At 42.7% G+C, this 20468-nt stretch overlaps 1 protein-coding gene across 1 annotated transcript in view; it reads left to right on the top strand.

The window, feature by feature from the left end:
* Positions 1-20468, top strand: part of LOC144791940 (arylacetamide deacetylase-like) — a 331480-nt gene that overhangs the window by 296783 nt on the left and 14229 nt on the right. Inside the window, exon 4 of the mRNA XM_078666761.1 lies at positions 11474-11645. Coding sequence (XP_078522887.1) covers positions 11474-11645 — 172 coding nt within the window. The remainder of the gene's footprint in view (positions 1-11473; positions 11646-20468) is intronic.

The following is a 20468-nucleotide window of genomic DNA, read 5'->3' as shown; positions in this document are numbered from 1 at the left end:
ATGAATTGTCAACCATGCAAGAAAATGCTCCTGATTCAGAAAAGGAAACATGGGTAAAGGCAGGATGTGTAATGGGTGAGACTCATTTTTGGGTCTCAGCAGACGGCAGAGCAGTGTTGCCCAATGAGATGGTGAGTCCAATGGCTAGACTCATACATGGTCCCGTACACTTAGGGAGAGATGCTATGCTGAGAGTGTTTAGACAGACTTGGTACAATCCTAAGTTTAGAATAGCAGCAGAAGCAGTGTGCCAGCGTTGTGTGACCTGCCAGCAGCTGAATGTAGGGAAGAGAACACCAGTTGCACTAAGTCACATAGGAAGGTCTGGAGGTCCATTCAACAGAATGCAGATAGATTTCATTGAAATGCCAAGATGCAATCGCCTCCGCTATGTCCTGGTGGTTGTTTGTGTGTTCTCCAGATGGGTTGAGGCATACCCTACACGTAGGTGCGACACCCTCACAGTGGCTAAGTTACTGCTTAGAGAACTTATCCCTCGTTTCGGGGTGCCGGCCTTTTTGGAATCAGATAGGGGAACACATTTTAACAGCGAGCTTGTGAAGATGATTTGTGTTGCACTGAATATAGACCAAAAGCTCCATTGCAGTTACCGACCAGAAGCCTCAGGAATTGTGGAACAAATTAATGGCACGATCAAGTCCAGAATAGCGAAAGTTTGCTCCTCAACGACCCTGAGTTGGCCTGATGCCCTGCCATTGGTACTCATGAGCCTTCGTAGTACCCCAGACAGAAGAACAGGGTTGTCACCACATGAGGTGTTAATGGGGAGAGCAATGAGACTGCCATCTATTCCAGCTACTGCACTGTTAAATATCACAGATGATATGATCCTGGACTATTGTAAGGGGCTGTCTGACGCCATGCGTTCTGTGTCCCTTCAGGTGCAGGCTGCAGAGGTTCCAGCGTGCCAGGGCCCTTGCCATGACCTGTATCCTGGGGACTGGGTCCTGGTGAAGAAACATGTGAGAAGAAGCTGCTTGGATATTCGTTGGCGTGGGCCCTACCAGGTCATCCTGATCACAAGTACAGCTGTAAAGGTGGGAGGCCTGCCCAACTGGATACACGCGTCGCATACGAAAAGGGTTCCAGCACCTCTGGAAACAGCTCCTCTCTCGGATGGACGTCCAGCTGAGGACCAAGAAGCCATAGAGGGGGCTAGCCAAGCTGTAGAGGTGCCAGTGGAAGCAGGGAACGAGTCTGACCAAGCTGAGGACGGTCAGTACAACAGCGAAACAGAAGACGCTACAGAAGGAGAAGACAGCTGGGAGTACGAGTCTGACCCTGACAGGTCTGAAAGAGAGCGAGAACAGACCAGAAGGAGAAGGAGTAGAAGGGCACGTGGAGAAGCAAATTGGCCGCAAAGAAGAAGTTCTAGCCTGAGGTCAACTCCAGAAGCAACCCTTCCTCCGATATCAGAAGACTCAGACCCAGAAGAAGGTGCTCAGGGCGCTGAGGCACCGAACCGAAGGAGGTCAAGAAGAGTGCGTGTGCCTAACAGAAGATACTCCACACCTGAGTGGACATATCTGGCGACAAATGTCTGTGAAACCGGAGACAGGGAGGATCCGAGCGGTGGTGGTGTCCAGTTCTGAGCCCATTATCACCGTGGAAATACAACTGTTGGTACCCGGTGTCGAACAAGAAGGGTCACTAACATTCGTGCTCCCCAGACCTCCCCGCCTCAGCAAGTTAAAACACATGTTTCTTACAGAATTGAAATTCCCCGACTTTGGTACCACGATAACAGCACATGAAGAGCATACTCTTCGCATGGAAATATTGAACTATGCTATTGAAGCTGCAACCACAAATCTAATAGTCGATTGTTAAAGGACTTTGTAAATAAAGCAAGCAGAAGAAAAGAAGATTACCTAGCGCCCAGGAAGCAGAGAATTTTAGGGAACCCCTTGAGTGGATGGAGAAGGGCTAGGGTTGTCTTTTTGAACTGTGAAAGGACTTTTTGCGAAAAAGGCTGTCAGCCTCCAGCTGTGTGGATTCTAAAGACAAAAAAGGATTGAAAGAGACTGTAAAGGAACGAGAGGAAAAGAACTTTTTTTTTGCAAAGAGAAAGGGAAAAGCTAGATTGTCTGACGAAATGGAGGCCGGCACCCCGAACCGCAGAGCTAAATGTATAATAGGTACACTAATAGTAGGAGTGATAATATTAATAGCTTTAGTGGTAACAATTTCTTATGTAAAGGGACATGAGGAAGAGGTAAAGGTAACTGATGCGAATTCTGTAGTAACACTTACACCCACTGTTGCAGGTGAGAAAAGGGAAAACACTCAAGAGAAAGCGTTATTGGCTGCAGAAGCCCGCAGGTTACATGTAGACGAGTCCCAAGGAGACTTTAGGTCAAATGCTTATGCTAAACTTTTGTATGAATACGTGGATGCCATGGAGGTTAAGGATTGCTACGTCTGCATGCAGTTGCCTGCGTCTGTAGATGAAGGAATTCGATATCATCACCTCCCTCTGACATATGGCATTACATGTAGCTTATTGCTTAGTATATTTTATGAGAGAGATAGCTTTGAATACTATTTCTCCAATTATGATTCTGTGTTGCCAGAAGTCCCGAATTATAAGCAGATGAATAAATGGGATTACTGGAAGAGTGAAGACAGATTGGCCAAGTTCTTCATTCCTTGGATTACCTTAGATACTTCACATGCCCGTAGAAATAATCTGACATGCAAGGTGTCAGAAGTCGAGAAAAAGTTCATAGGGCAGGTGGATGATCGTTACAGGAGACAAAAGATTTTGAAAAAATCAGGACAAGGGAAATTAGATTGGACCGAGGAAGAGAAGTCACACAAGAGAAAGGGTAGTAGTGGTCCAATAGCTTTAGATAAAGCGCAGAAAGGAAAGTTATGTCTTCACCGAGCCAAAACGTATTATGAAAATGTATACGTGGGTGAAGTTGACTGTGAACATGCTTTTAATTTAGAGTACTACACTAAGGATTTCCTGAAGGGAATGCAAGTGATTCCAAATGTGTATTTTGTATGTGGAAGAAATGCTTACGTGAGACTACCTGACAACTGGTATGGATCATGTTACTTGGCAATTGTCTTCCCCAAAATATATCATGCACAAGACTTATTGATCATTGAGGGCCAGACATCATCGAGGGGAAGGAGAGATTTAGGCGATGCAGAAATGGTTGGAGATGTCTTTGGAGCTATGTTCCCTCTTTTGGGAATAATCCTTAATGATGTTAAAATTAGACGACTGGCAACAGTTGTCGACAGGTTGTCTGCCAGCACTGCTCAGTCCTTAATGCTGGTAGAAGGAGAGATGCAATCGATAAGGGCTATGGTTCTTCAAAATCGGCTTGCATTGGATGTCTTATTAGCAAAAGAGGGCGGAGTCTGTAAGGCTTTGAAGGTTCAGGAATGTTGCACTTACATTCCAGACCTTTCAAAACCCCTTGAGAAAGTTATTAAGAACATAACTAATATACACAAAGAGATCGAAGACTTGAGTAGAGAAAATGTCTGGGAAAAGGTGGGCCACGGAATGAGTACAGTTGGAGGGTGGTTTTCCACCTTAGGCAAAAGCTTTATTTGGTATATCCTAAAGCCTATCATCATAATATTGATCTGTGGGATAATATTGTGGGGATTGGTGAGGGTATTCAAATGGTACAGAGCAAGAAGGTCAGAAAGGGCCCAAAGAGAACAGTTGCAAAGATTGGCTGCCATACAAGATAATCAGTACAGGAGCCTGAGAGCTCTGGAAGCGCAGAGAATGCCAGCAATAACTGCAGTTTAAATGTTAGTGATGACCCCGAGAGGTCATCAAAGGGGGGAACTGAGAGAGCGCAAACTGATATAAATATATGAGTACATCACACTTACCTATAGAGAGCATAATTCATGAAGAGAAATGCCATGAGTGCTAATAGTATCTGAAATTATATTCTAAATGTATAGCTAATATAGAGATTTAAGTAGAAGTGGAATTAATACAGAAATGTGTGACATTATATGATTTTATTAGACGTGATTATTTTGAATCTATGTCGTGTAGCTGTTAACATATAAGATGGTCTGTGGTAAAACGCAGAACGTGGTAGGCCTCAGGGCCAGAGCTGGAGCTAAAAGGGAAGGTGTTTCTTTTCACGACACAGATTGTTTAACGTTTTTGGTCATTGCATTAATGGGCCATGATTTAGAGTAATGTTTTCTAAATAATAGAATAAGAGTTTTAACATGCTTTAATTAAATGAAGAAATTGAATGCTATAATCATAATGTGAAATATTGTAGGCCTGAAATGTTTTAGCATTGATTTACACGTACATGTCTGGGCTGAGAAATGTTGCAAGCCTTTTTAGAAGTCTATGAGAGTTGGGTTCTTGGCGGCAGATATCTGTCTGCAAACAGGAAAGGGGGGATCCAATTATAAGTGAATGAATAGAGGCCTGTTCAGTAGACGGCCCAGACATGGAGGAGGGTTCTGGAATGTTTAAGGGGTATCAGCGGGCCGGAGAAGAGACTGAGAAGCAAGGTCAATTCTAACGTCTGAGGCCCAATACAAAGCATCATGGAAAAAGCCTGAAGTTGCACCACGTGAGAGGCGTTTCGCAAGGGGCGTCTCAAATGTTGTTGACTGTTTTGTATTAGGGACAGCACCCCTGGGTGGAGTTAGAGCAGAGACCTGAGGACCCTTTAGAGAGCGGATGGGTAGGCAGTGAGGGGTCATGACTGGAGAACTTTAGGTTTTCACCAAGAGACTTAGAGTGGGTGACTTCCCTTGGGGTCATTCATTGCTGACACCTTTGTTAGGTTGGGATTTGGTTAAGTAGGGATACCATCTAGAACAGGGTAGGGACGCCTAACCTGTGTTTGTTTTCCTCCAACCTAAATGAAGGAGAGATATGCGTCTATGCTGATAGCTTTGCTATTTTTAGAACTTGTGTTAGTGATTTCTGTTGCTCGTCTGAGGGCTTTTCGAGAGCACATGTATGTAATTGGACCTGTGTATCTCGTGAATCTCATTCTGAGATGCTTGTATTTGCAGCTCATTATATCTTTACAATAAACTTTTGAAACCTAGAAGTTGTCCGTGATCTTTGAGAGTAGAGTCCTTTCTTGGGTGAACTAATTTGCAGATAGGTGTACTGTTTCCTTCCAAGACAGGCAATAAAGGTTCAGTCGACCAGATCGAGGTTTGGATCAATAGATATAAGGTATCGATCAAAATCTCGCCCTTTCACTGTCAAGGAAAATCCAGTGTCTTTTCTTTCTATGTTGCACTCGGGTTGCGAAAAAAACAACAACATTCGATCGAAATATGTTCAGCATGGAATGAGCTTACATAGCAGGTCCAAGGCATCGAAGTCCTAATCTCCATGTGGGTATCCAACTAGAGAAATCTCCAACTTAATAAACAGTCCACAGTGAAATAACTTGCAGGGTATGGGGGATACTCACTCAAAGATTGAAAAGCACAGCAGTCCTCCCCAATAAAGCGAATGCTTGTAATGTGCCCGGTCACCAGACCTCCCGCGGCCTACTGAGTGAAGTTATTGTATGCATGGAGAAACACTAAAAATGAGAAGAGTTCCCCGCGCCAAGTCTACATCTCCCAAAATTCCCACACCTCTACAAACTCGCCCGAGGATTAATCAGCCGGCTTGCCGGGCTAGCACTTCCATGCTGCTTCCTCCAAAATGATGTTACTCCGGCTGCCCAGAAGACTGGTGGTGCGCGCAAAAACATCAACCACAGATGCTCGAAAGTAATGTGCACAACCCCTGCTCCCAAAGGAAAAGAGCACACACACCAGGACTGCAGGATTAAGTTAAGGCTTCTTTAATGCATTGGTCCTCCCTCGACCCAGAAACCAGAAGAAACGTGTTTCGGTGTTTTGAATGTGTCAGGAAACTGTAAACAATGTAAGTGGCTCTTAAAAAGAGGGGCTGTAGCACAAATAAGGTCCTGCATGATATAGTGATTATCTGCCCTATGTACATTCATCAGTCAATAAGATATAATGTTGAGATGATAAGTTAAAAAATTGTAGAAATGGGACTACTAATTACCTCAAGCTAGGTATCCGGGTCAACTTAACAATGACTTACTGCGGGGTGCTCAAATAGCATTTTAATACCTACCCACCAGGGTATTTTTATCTCTAGACCATTGAGGTCGGAAGCTATAGTTGATCGCAATACACCAGAGCACACCCAATCACTATATCTCTAATCCAATTAGCAAACAAGCAAAAAACGGCAATATTATTCCAGCTGTGAATCGGGCATACGAATCGGGACGTTCAAGATACAGGAATACAGACTTATCAAGGTCCGGGAAATCCTTACAGGATCACCAAGGGTTGCGTGCCTCAGGGTCGTAAGGCAGCTTCCAAAAGCGGAAAATTTGAATAATATTACAGTTTTTATCAGCACGGGTTCAACACTGCCTGCCAATTTACTGGTATTTATTCTACATGGAAGAATTCACATTGATAGATGGGGTGTCTACTGAATAGCAACCCCAACATCACCGACAGGAAAAGTTTCTTGAGCCTTGAAAAAGCCCTGCGGGCGAAACGCGCGTCGGCTGTTGCTGTTTCTTCGCATATTCTGTTTGGAAATAAAAGTCAAAAGACCTGATTCAGGAGTGAGGTCGAAGTATCTTTAAAAGGACATTGGATTATGGACCTATTGGAAACATATTACGAGGAAGAGTTACCTCAGTTTCTTGCTTGATTGCTAATTGGATTATAGGCAGACTACATTTTGGGGATCATTAGATTTTGCTTTTTTGAAAACAGAATTGTGCTTTGGGATTGATGAACTGCCATCATGGAGACGTCTGCCAAACTGACAGGAACCACCATGATAGCGTTTGCTGCGAATGACAAGCGATGTCTGCAGGGTTGACCGACATCTCTAAATGTGGAGGAGCACTTTGCCAATGCAACAGAGCATTTTATTTCATTGCCCTGATGGAGTACAACCAGACTCTGCAATTTAAATCAGGCTCTAATTCATACTTCTAGATCTGATGCAAATGCTTTCACCAAATGAAAACTAGTAATGAATGAGCTGAGAAACACTTGATGTGAACATTGATTTTTCATCATATGAAAAGAGAAGTGAGATTTGCAAAACTTGACTTGATATTTTAATTTATTCAAATATTGATATTGTGTGGTGGCAGGCAATGCCCGAAAGGCAATGCAAAAACTATAAATTCCAGGTCGATATATAATTGTGGAGATACTATGCTGAAGTCACCAAAATACTGCAGTAAAAATCCAGAAGCCCCTACACTGCACGTCTATTATTGAAAATAAAATAATTTCAGGATGTGAGGGAAACTCTTCACCTATGTTCTAAAATCATTTTTTGAAGAGAAAAGCACCACAATGATTTTCTCATGGAGTGTTCACGTTTTCCACATTCCAGAGGTAATGTGGCGGAGGTAATCATCACATCCTTAACATTGCAGAGGTTATGAAACACCCATATTCCTCTGCTGCTTCCCAAGCATATTGCTGAAAATCAACTACATTTTTAGTATCCTACAATAACTTGGAAAAGGCAGAAACAGTTTTCTACTTAAACCCAAGTGTTTTTGATAAGTAAACTCTCATCAGAATAGGTGGTAAATGATCATACTAGGATAGTTGAGTTTGCTTTGGTTTTGTTTCTTGCCACCAACTACTAGTAAATTGCAACAGTATTTATTTGTCAATAGGTGCCACAAGACATGTTTTTACCGATTGAGCTAATAAAGACCACCTTTCTATCTGCCTTAGTCAAACAAATTACTACCAGGCACATATATAAGCTCTTCTAAACAAACACGGACCAGAACTTCATTGTGACACCTCTCCAGCATCTTTGTTAAATATTCTGAAAAAAGGGTTAAAATGCAAATTGTCTTTGAACAGCAAAACACTTACAAAGGACAAATTTGTCAAAGAAAAAAATGGAGAAGCAGGGCAATGACTTGTGAAAATGTAAATTCTAAGAGGCATCTTAGCCCATATTTTTGTGGATTGTGCCCAGTTGTCAGTATGCTGTGATGATATAGCTGTGAGAATAAGTCTAACAACTTCTCACCCAAAAAGCTATTCCATGATGACTTTAAATTGGCTGGATGAGAAAAACAGCAGAACATGTGGAGTACAATAGGGCTAATGGCTGCAACAAACATGATAACCAAACCTAAAATAGAAAAATGAATGTTCCAAATATCCGTGATAGAGCAAATAATACAGGTGTGAAGATATATACAAATATATCCAAAGGTGGAGGCCAACTATGGGATTGTATGTAAAAATGTACTTTTACATTTTTAACCTTAGGTGGTCTTATTGTTTAATTCCGCCCTATACAGTGTCCATAATATATTCAACATTCTCAGATTTTGTATTTTTTGACCATTTTTACATTTACGTCCACATGTCATGCACACCTGAAAAATCACTGTATTTAATGGACGACATAAATACATATACCGGGACGAGAGGAAACTACAAACAAAAGCAGGCCAGTAATCAGAAAAAAACTTTACACACCCATAATTTTTTGACAATTTAACTGTCTGGTTTCTCTCTCTCTCTCTATATATATATATATATATATATATATCCTACTTTATAAAACTGTATACTTCTGTTAATTTAATGAAGTTTATAACTCTAAAAAGCAATATTGAAATTATCGTTATATATCACAGATTGTTCAAAGGTTGTGCGCCATTGTTTTAAACACATCTAGTTAAGCAGTTGCTAGTTCATCTCACAGCAACGCTTCAGTTAGGAGTTTGTTATTGTTTTCTAAATGTCTATCGTGTTTTATTATGATACCAACTGTGACTTTCCAATTAATGATTTAAACATGTGACTCGTGTAGTGAACTCACTATTAAAAGGTGCCCGTTCAAAGAAAATGAAATAAAGTATTAGTTAACACTTCATAGACAGGCAGGGTTCGAGCTGAGGGTAGACGCAGGTATGAGGATATGTAACATATGTGATAAATAAGAAAGTATCCCATGGACTTTCAAATACTGTGTTGGCAAACATGTTGGTATTTCAGATTTAAGTACTAATGTTAGGCATCTTTGTGTGATACAAACGGAATTCTCTTGACCCTAATCTGCCGCCATAGGATTCCCTTCCAAGCTCTTATCTTAATTAAATCCTATTATGAAATATAACAAGTATTGGCAGATTATGGTTTTAATGTATTAACACATGCAAGTGCAGGTATGCACAAATACTATTTGCATACAATTGCACATTAAAGGCTTTATTAGCTTTGTTCCATCACGACAAAAATCTACTGGGGGGTCTAAGGGATGTTTTTACAGACCTGCAGGGTGAATATCCCCTATTCACATATATAATCAATACCGTGATTCTTGACACAGACACATACAACAATGAGTGCAAGAGACAATTGGAGAATGAGAAATTCTATCGTTCTATCGCACCATTACCGGTGGAGTATATGTACTTTTTAATACAATTTTGCACTTTTATAATTTACACTTTTGTAGCAGCAGCTGTATTTGTTTATAGCCTGGTCCTGAAGAATGCCCCGATACAGTTAGATCTCCGCGAGGGCAGAAACATGTCGACCTTTCACTTTGTTTGACGTCTTGAATATCTTGAGCGTCAGCATCCTGCTTTTTAATAATGGCAAGGGGACTTGATGAATAAAGTTGTGATAAGTACTCCTTAGTCATTTTTAGAACACCACTTTTTTCCACTTTATTTTGCGCTGCACTTTACCCACACTCTTTTGATCCTCTCACCTTCTCAAGTGAGTCTATAGATGTGAGCAAGTACTTTGTGGGTTGACCAGTCATCCTGTAGCCTTCCTATTAGTCAAAGGTTTTTTCCGATCAAATATCAAGATCGGTTTTCCTTGATAGGTTGGTACCTAAACCCAGATGATGAGACATCACATTGGGTGATTGATGGGTCTTGGTAGAAGGATATCTCGTTCCCACTCCAAAAAACTGGTACCCTAGTTTTTGCTTCATTTGGCTGACTCACTTCTCTCTCACTCTTCTTGTGTAGACCCAGGGTGTTCTGTATTGATTATTTATTAGCTTTGTCACTGATAGACTCCCAAGAGTGAGCTGTACAAGCCAGCAGTACCAAAGGCTTTCGGTGAGCAGTAGAAGCCTGCCATGCAATTACTCAGTGTCAGGGGAAGCTCTTCCATGAAGGTGGAGGAGCGTCGTCCCACTGCTTTCTTGCAGTGCGAGAAGCAGAAACATAAAATGGTATTATAAATACCATTTTATGTTTCTGCTTCTTGCACTGTGAGAAAGCAGAAGGGTTTGGGTGGGGGCAGGCGGGCGGGTGGGCGGTCCTGCTCTAGGGCAGGGGAGGAGTGGCTTGCCCACTCTGAGGGCACTGACTGTTTGGTCAGCCCCGGGGCCGACCAAACCAGTCAAACGCACTCTGCCTCCCCATAGATGCCTGTGTGGTCGGCGTCCCAACCAATCACAAATCTGCCATTGCAGCGCTATGATTGGCTTAGGGGAGTGGGGAGGTAGCATGCTTCCTGTGAGGAGCAGAGAAACAGAGACAACACTAGACCGGATCGGGCCGGCAAAGGTAAGTTAACTTTTTTAAAATTCAAATTAAACCTTCACCCACATAACGACCCAATCCCCGCGGACCCCCAACCCCACCCGCGAGTCATGCCGGCCGCACCTGTCAGTGACCCAAGATTTTTTTTAAAGAGAGACTATAATGTATTGTAATTTATTGCAGTGGCCCCAGAAAGTAACTGTGCAGTAAGTTTACACCCAGTGGATGCTGCCATTGTTATTTTCCCTGCCCATATTTGCCATTTCTCGCATGGCAGATGTGGAAGGAAAACTCTGCCTCAGGTGTCCTGACCTAGAAAGCGTGGGCATTCTGACATATAAAAACTAGTGGACCGGTTGTGGATGGACCACTACATATAATTAACTGCCAGTATAACTACTGAATATTTTCATATGCCCAACTTGCAATTATGTGATAATCGCTTCAAGAACAGCCTCCATGGATTTGTATGATAATTCTAATCCTTTTGTTTAATATTGAACATAACTCCTTGGCCCAAGCAAGCACCTCTAAATGAACTACTCTAGTAAGGTTCTCTTGCAACTCAGGGTCCAGTTTGTGGCTCCATATGTTAAGGTAGGCAGCACAGTAGTTTCAACTGAAGATACTTCTTGGTAAGTAGGAATCAGATAGCTAATTCAAGTGTGTAAAAAGGATGTATGTATTTAGTAGATGGTAGTTGACAGGGTACCTTGCACCACCATGCTGGGGGTGAGGATCGGAGAAATTATAAGCCACCTGAATTTCTGTAATCTATTACATCATTTGAACCTGGAGGTTGCCTAACCATGCAAGGAACCATGTGGAATCTGGTATTTTACTACAGATTCAATTAACAAGGTGTTTTTCTCACACAGCTACAGGCTAGCGCCCGCTAATCATTTTCCAGCACCATTCGAGGACGCATATGCTGCTACAAAGTATTTTCTACAAAAAGGAATTCTTCACCTGTACAATGTTGATCCAGAAAGAGTTTGTGTGTCAGGGGACAGTGCTGGTGGAAACTTAGCTGCAGCTGTGACACAGCAGGTATGAGATTGTCACTTGTAAGTGAAAATTATTCATGTTGTAAAAGTCAATTACACACTTCGAGAACGTACCTGGTTTGCGACAATATGTACCCTCATTGTGTGTGCCTGCTGCAGTTTAAAACTGTTTCTAGTGCTATAAATGGGCAGACACTGTCCTTTCTTAGTACCTGCACTTCTCCAATTTCAAATGAAGAGTACTGTCACTTCTCAACACTGCTGCAATATATTTAATGGGAGAGTACCAGCACTTTTACATTTCCATTTTAAGCACTGACTATTCCCAACAACAGAAGCACAATGAAGTCTCCAGTAACATGGGCTAACTCTTTGACTGAATTCAAAGGAAAACCCTAAAGACTTCATTAGAGGAAATGGGATCATTCAGATTAGGTAATGAATGTAGTTTATGGTGGCCAAATCAGTATTACAAGCTTGATGGAATATTGCACATCTGAGGGTCTTCCCTGTGGAGATTTTAGTAGGATGAAACTGGGGGGGAAAAGACTAGAATTGGGAATAAGGGAAGAGCCTGTGGGAATTCAAGTGCAAACACAATTTCCAGTGTAATTCCCAGTTCTCGTTTCCAACATACCAGACACCTATGCTCAGTCGGAATACTACTTGCACAAATCCATCGCCTATGCAGAACCAGAACCACCTCTTGTTTTTTCCTACCTCGCTTTCAAAGCCTGCATCAAACTTCTTCTGCTAATCAGAGCCCTCTCCTCAGTTCTTCTACAAGAAAATGAAGATAAGGCTCTTTGATTGGCCTTGGCCCTGGCTTGGCCGTTGCCCATCCTGCTTTCAGCAACAGGATACCCTCCTGGGCGAGTTGTGCTCTCTGCAAATGCACTAACATTATATAACAGAGATTCAGAGTTGCCAGGCATTCTGCACCTCAGATTGACCACATCCCTTTATAATAGAATGTATGTATGCTTGGTTATCAAGGTGGTATGATCGCTTAAGAGTTGCATATGTGGTGGAAGGAGCTCCAGAGAGAAACAAAGCAGTGGTGAGCTCACAAATGTGTGATGTTCACCAGGTAGTTTCCCAACAACTAGGGGCCTCATTTATGAGGCCATGCATCACTTTTACGCCGCCGCACCAGCAGCATAAAAAATTTGCCTTGTTGCACCATATTTACAAAGTGACGCATCTAGGTAGATGCGTCACTTTGTAAACCCCTGCGCCACATTATACCTGCGCCAGGTATAATGTATGCAGGGGGGGGGCATTCTGACGCAAGAAAGGGTCATAGAAGTGACGCAGTGAAATCTATAAGATTTCACTGTGCCACTTCTAGGACACAAATGCATCAATTTCTTACGCCTGCCTCACAGCTGGCGTAAGACTGACGCAGGTCCTTTCACATGGTGCTTGCCCCATGTGAAAGGACACATTGCTGGAGTTGCTTCACTTTTGTGACACACTCCAGCAATGCGTCACTTTTGCGCCATACAGATACGTCAGAAATACTGACGTATCTGTAACTCCTTGTGCCATGATGCGTCATACTGTAAATATGACGCATCATTGGTGTCGCAAGGAGTCCGGAGTGAAAGTGAAAAGTGACGAATCGCTGTTTTCACGCAGCGATGCGTCACTTTTCATAAATGAGGCCCCCGGTATCTAAGGCACTTCCTAAAGACACTCTCAGTGATGGCTGTGGCCTCAAACTGCACCCCCACTTACAAAGAACTTCAGGGACACACAGTAGAGGTTGGTTGCATTGTGCACATAACTCAAGACTCATGACAATTTCTTTGCATTTTGCAGGCACACCACTGGCCTGTCTTTGGAATTAGGCACGGACTCCACCCTACCGAGGAGTGCAGCCTTTGACTGTACATCTACATACACCACTTTTTTGGTTGCACACACTTACACCCACATGCATCATTGTAGGAATTTGCGATTCCTAAATTGCGAAAATTAAGGAATCGCAATTTAGGAATTGCAAAATCCTATGCATCAAGAAATTGCAAAAGTTTTTGCGATTCCTTAATTTTCTTTATTTGCGATTCCTTAATTGCGAATCGCAATTAAGGAATCGCATTACATTGATTCCTATGGGCCTAGAGGCCCATAGGAATCAATGGGAAGGCATTCTCATTTTGCGAATTCGCAATTAAGGAATCGCAAAATGAGAATGCAATTTCTAGGGTGCAGGGGGGGTCCAAAGGACCCCCCACTGCACCCCTGAAATGTCACGTAAGTACATTTTACTCACACACATGTCCCAAGGGCATGTGTGTGTGTAAAATATAACTTTCAAAAATGCACTTTTGTGCATTTTTAAAACTTTTTGCAAATTACCATGGAGGTTTACTTCATGGTAATTTTCCCCTAAAAAAAATCATGCATAGCATTTAAGAAATCACAAAATTTGCGATTTCTTAAATGCTATAGCAATTTAAGAAATCGCAAAAAATTGCGATTTCTTAAATTGCGAAAAATGGAGGGAAAAAAATGATGCATCCCAAAAAAGGTTTTTGCATTCGCAAACGGCCGAATTTTGCGATTTGCACCGTTTACGAATGCAAAAAAGCTTGATGCATGTGGGTGTTAATACTTCCTGACGGATCTCTGTGCCCGGGCAACTGTGTCACTGTTATAGAGCAGATGCATGGGCAAACATAAACCTAATTTTCATGTGTGTTCACTTTCGATAAAAAATGGAACACCCACTGTATATTGCACAACCACTGCATTTGCACCTCTACATAGGGTATTGCAGAAGAGGAAGCACAACTATGTTCATCCCCTTCTGTACTATATATGTATTTCAGGAACACTTAAAGAAGAACTCAAGTAAGAAATAGAATAGAATAGAATAGAATAGAAATAGATTTATTGAGCGCGGTTGCTGCCCAGGGGCGTCCAAGCGCTAAGGTGAGAATCGGAGAGACAAGCCGAGTGGCAGATTTAGAGTTCAGAGGCTTTGGCGAATAATAAAGTCTTCAGCTTTTTACGGAATGAGAGCAGGTCCGGGTTGGAACGGAGTGAGAGGGGGAGTGTGTTCCAAAGTTTAGCGGTATTCAGTGAGAACAACCTGCCCCCGGATCTGGCTCTCTTCACCCTAGGCACCACTGCCAAGAAAGCCTCAGTGGAGCGGAGGTTCCTATTTGGGTGATAGGGGATGAAATGAATGAGTTAAACATTTTTGGTGCGCACGAAATGTAGAAATTTGGATTATGGAGATTTAGCAACATATTGCCTAATTCTTTGCTCCATGATTGCTGGTTGAAGCAGAAAATGACTCGCAGAAGACATGTTCTCCCTGCACAAACTCCTACCAGTAAATTGGGTGACTTTTGAATTCGAAGGAAGTCCTATCAATCAATCACCTTTTAGTAAAGCTTACTCCTCAATCCTTTTCAGCCTTAACTCCAAGAAAATGTATTAATTGACAGAATTAGCTTATGGGGTGCTTTATAACAATGAATAACAAGCATTTGCAATGCAATAGGTCTCGCATTTACGTGAGTTTAAGCTATTGGCATTGTAAATGACAATGCCTTCTATTTATGTTTTTAAAACGAAAAAAAAAGCCATTGTTATTTGCAATGTCAATAGCTCAAATTTGCGTGAACGCGAGACCTATTGCATTGCAAATGCTTGTTCTGCTGGGCACTGACATCTGCAGGTCGAAGTGGTTCTCTAAAGAAAAGATGAGATAGTTCAATTTATCTGTCCGTAAAGTGTTGCACCCAACCTTAAGAGTGGGAAGGGTACACTTTAGCTACTTACTCTAAATTTAGAGCCTGTGGGTCTGTGTAACCTGTGGGTTAGTTTGGATCTAAGAGACTATCCGCTATATGTATCAACAAACCATTTTGCATTTCCTAAATAGCGAATTTTAAGGAATCGCTATTTAGCAAATGCAAAACGGTATGTATGTACAAAATCGCTTTCCAATAGCGATTCCTTAGCATTCCTTAATTTGAGATTAGCAAATTGTCAATCGCAAATTACCCCTTCATTTCCATGGGCCAGGAGGCCCATAGGAATGAAAGTGCAATTTGCAATTAGCAATTTGCTGATCGCAAATTAGGGATGTTTCCAAGGGTGCAGGGGTGTCTCAGGAACACCCTGCTGCACCCCTGAAAAAGACATTTGGGGGCATATGGCGCACATACATGCCCTAAGGGCATGTATGGGCGTCATATGGCACCTTTGGTTTTTATCAAAAAAGATTTTTGATAAGAATTCGCAAATTACCACCAACTAGAAGTTGGTGGTAATTTGCTAATCCTTAATGGCATTTATTGCATTTTATTTGTTTGATACATTGCATTTAAGGAATCGCAAAATGTGCAATTCCTTAAGTGCAATCGCAAAATAAGGATTAGCAAATTTTGCTATTCCTTATTTTGCATCAAACTAGTTTGATACATTCCATTTGTCTAATTAGCATTCGCAAAGGCCGAAATTCGCAGAATTTCGGCCTTTGCGAATGCTAAATAGCTTGATACATATAGCGGTTAGTGAATGCGGAGGGTGTGGATGATAAGGTGTGAAGAAGGTTTCATTGGTAAGGAAGTCTTCTGGCATTTACTGTAACAAACAACACATCTTAAATGAGATGGGTAGGTCTCTAGCTCATCGTGATACAGGACACAGGCTGTACCCCACTGACGAAACTGGTTTTGGGATGCTTGTATTCCAATTCAGAAAGGGTCTTAATTAGCTGTTCAGGCTGAACTGTTGTTACTGGAGCAGGAACAAGGTTATATTGCAGATGTCTAATCTCAATCTAAAATAGCATATTGTTTGAAAAACGATTAACTGAAATCCTGGGCGATTAAATGTCTTAAATCTATCTCTAGTATTGTAGACGTGTGTCCTGTAGGACTTGACTCACTATCTTATGTGTAGATTGCTAGCCCATCATCTATTCTTATTCTGGTACTAGTATCTTTCTCGTAGACTTGGCACACTCTTTAGCCAATTTGAAGTCTCATATAAGATATTTGGATTGCTTTTCTTTTTGAAAGGTCCCAAAACATCATCTTGTATCACATGCAGCTGTGTGACTGTACTTGGCTGAATTAGTTTCTAAATTCCTGTCAAGAAGGGCAAGTAGAACCAATACAAATTAAATTAATTCTGAGAAGGAATAGATCAGATGCATTGTAACTGCTCGCACAATGACTCCACAGGTTAACCTGTTGAGTCACTGTGCGAGCAGTTACCTGTTGAGTCATTGTGCGAGCAGTTACAATAATTGTATGTAAATAGTGATCGCATGTGTTTATCCTGAACATCTGATATGGCTCATGCCTCTTTGGCTAATACTGGACTTCTATTGACAGTCCCTGGGCTGGTTTTGGAAGCATTGCTCTGACTTGCCAGGTAGACACAGAGATTGTTTTCCCTTTAGATGTCATTTTGATGGGATCAGTAGATATTGTGTGCCCAGAGATGGATCTTTTCTCTCTGTTACAAACCACGTTCATCATCTAAATGTCCTCTGCGATCTTGTGAATCTATTGTCGATTAAATAAATCATAAAGAATTACCGGCCTGTTGAAATTGTGCAGATGATTTACAGCTTGAAAAAAAGATACTTTCTAACATGTTTTTCATCCTTGAAGAAAATGTTTTACCCATACTTGTTTCAGTGATCCCTTTGATTTGGTTTGAAAATATTTTTACTTTCACTAAGTTAAAGGGAGGCCACCACCCCTTTCATGTTGCTCTCTGTACACCTCCCCACTGCTGTTTTATTTTAATTATTCAGCATCCGCTCATTAAGCTGAGTCGCACAGTCTCCCAAACTCCCCCTTGTTGTTTAGCTATTTCTCCTTTGTTGAATCACAGCAATGAATGTCTGTGTCCTCCGACCTTTCTGTCAATTCCAGAAAACAAGAAAGCCAAAATGTACAATTTGTCTTGTGCAACTATGGTTCACATTAATTTTTACTTTTTAAAGTAGTTAATTAGTCTGTCGGTTTGTCTGTTTATTTTTTAGAAATAATAGCAAACAGTTTGATCAGTTTAATCACTTCATGACTCATTTATGTACGATGTGGGAAAGAGGTGACCTCGTGTAAATCACCACGGCCTTTTCTGCACCAAACAAGCCATTGTTCCACCTCATTTTCTGACTGCAGTTGTGAACAATGAAAATGGTGGCACAACCATAAGAGGGCCACAGGGTCACCATGGCGAAAGCCCTCCATGTTTAAAGTGTGGATGTAGAACCTGTGTTTTAATATGACGGGCCCCCATGCAAGATACCCTGCACTGAAGACAAATAGTCGACAATACACGGAAAGAAATCTTCTGGTGTGTCAAGGACATTCATTTTAAGTTTCTGAGAAACAAATCTCCGTTTATGAGGGTGTTGTTTCTGAGTGAGAAGCAAATCTCCGTTTTTGAAGGTGTTGTTTCTGAGAAACCAAAAAATTACAGCAGGCTCGGCATTAATTTAGCCGAAAGTGCATATGCCACACTGGCATCAGTAATTTCGGCAAAATTATCCTCACTAATATAAGAGATCTCTAATGTCACTCTAAAGTCAGCAGGGTTATACATAGGCAGGTGGGAGGAGGAATTAGGTCTCCAAACCTGGATACTTTTCATCAATGCCTGTCAGAAAATCTCTCTTCAACTTTCTTTTCTTTGCCTTAGCTCTGTGCCAAGAGTTTTTGTCGTCTCTCTTTACTTCCGTTAAATATTTTTGTCTTCCTCATAGCACAATTGTTATCTTTCATATCTTTTGGTAAATATGTTGCTCTGGTCTAGACCGCAATGTTTTCTCTGGTGAATTACTCGTAAATCTTATGAATACTATGGCTACTACCGGTAGTTTGCAAAGCTTCCTGTATGTGGTTTCACATTAGCTTTGGGAATTTTTCCCTCTCTCAAAGTTAAATCGCAACCCCATTTACGGCACCTACTTGTACTCACAAGGACATATATCCATGTTGCATGGAACGGGAGTGTTAGAACCGGCTATTTCTGGTAGGCTAAGGCTGACGCCAAAGCCAGGCAGAAACCACCATTCTAGACAGGGCAAGGAAGTCAAACGCCAAGATAACCCCTGCTCACCCTCTAGGTAGCTTGGCACGAGCAGTCTAGGCTAAACTCGGAGGCGATGTGTAAAGAATTTGCGCCAGTGCGCCACAGCAACAACATACTAGGCACACCACAAAAGAGACTCCACACAAGGTTATATTAAAATAACTTTTGTATTGTCAAAACATATCAGATAGAAATCACACATGTACATTGTGCCAACTGGCACGGCAATATTCACAAGGGATTATTTACAAGACAGGGCCACCTGGGCCACTGTCAGAATCAACACTTTGCAGATATAGAAATACTTGTCAGAAATTCGAATAAAAGTATATAAACTTCACTGTAACACAAAGTAACAGTTATAGATCACATCCAGTATCTACTGGGAACAGGTAAGTACCACCTACGCAACCCAAAACCCTTAGGAGACTGTCACGCAGGGGACCAGGACCTCACTAGGACCACCTGTACTAAAAAGAACAACACCCTAAGTATCACACAGCATTTAGGGGTCTAAGACAGAACACATTACCCATGATGTATGAAACACATTCAGAGGAGTAGTAAAGGAAAACCACCTAAGTATCACACAGCATTTAGGGGTCTAAGAAAGAACACATTACCCATGATGCATAAATATACATTCAGAGGAGTAGTAAAGAAAAACACATAATGCATAAACCTACACATTCAGCGGTGTTAAGAATAAAGCACATGATGCAATAAAAATACATTCAGAGGTACCATAATAATACAGTAGCGCAAAAGTCACATGATGCCTAAAACATTCAGAGGTGCAGGAATAAAAACCATACAAGTGCGCACAACCTACATAAGCCACCACCTGTGCCAGTCCCTAGGCCAACTGGCCTTGTTGGGGCTAGAACGCCCTGAGTCTCAATGTCAGGGGCCTAAACGTTGCAGGTGCCCACTATTTGCTGGGCACCTGGGAACACTCACAAGGGCCTAAACGCTGCAGCTGGCACTAAGTGCTGCGCAGCTGTGACTGGCCGGGCACCTCTGTGCCATCTCTATCCCTCTCAGGGATTCACTCTCCATCTTGCGCCTAAACGGTGCAGCTGCCCACTAATTGCTGGGCAGCTGGAGAATCAAAACTGCGCCGGGGCCCTCACTCGCCCTAGAACAAAACTGCGCAAAAGGTTGGAGCCACACAGGCTCTGGCATAACACATGCCCCAGTCATTTGAGCCTCGCTGGGCTCTTAATCACAACTGCGGGCGGGGAGCCTCTCTGGAGCCAAAAAGGCTCCTAAACAAAATATGGCTCCTCTGAGCTTCTCTGGGCTCACACACGTTGGGGCGACCCACTGCCAATTGGGGCCGCCCTTGAAGCCCTCGTGGCTTTGCACTGGCAACAGGCGCGAGCTCGCGCCACTGGGGGGGCGGACACCAACAACGTGTCCCGGCGCCCCTCCTCGCTTCTGCCCCACTCTGCCCGGCCCTCAGCCCAGACTCACCGGGACTCCGATGCGGAACGCCAGCCTTCACTCTCTCTCCGGGGCTCCCTCGGCACACGGGAGCCCCAGCAGCAGGCGACGCTCTCTCCTCTCTTCCCCGGGGCAGCGCGGGGCTCCTCTTCCACCACGGGGCCCCGCCTGCACACTCAGCTGCTCTCCGCCGCTCTCCTCCTCTCGGCGGCGGGCCTCTCCGGTCTCCCCCTCCTCACGGGGGACCGGAAGGAAAACATCCTGGCTTCCCTCTCTCGCTGCAGGGCTCCCTCGGCACACGGGAGCCCTGTCAGCTGGCCTCCATCTCCCGCGCCTTCCTTTT

The sequence above is a fragment of the Lissotriton helveticus genome, chromosome 11, assembly GCF_964261635.1.
Source record: "Lissotriton helveticus chromosome 11, aLisHel1.1, whole genome shotgun sequence".
Classification (NCBI taxonomy): Eukaryota; Metazoa; Chordata; class Amphibia; order Caudata; family Salamandridae; genus Lissotriton; species Lissotriton helveticus.
This window is presented reverse-complemented; position numbering and strand designations above follow the sequence as displayed.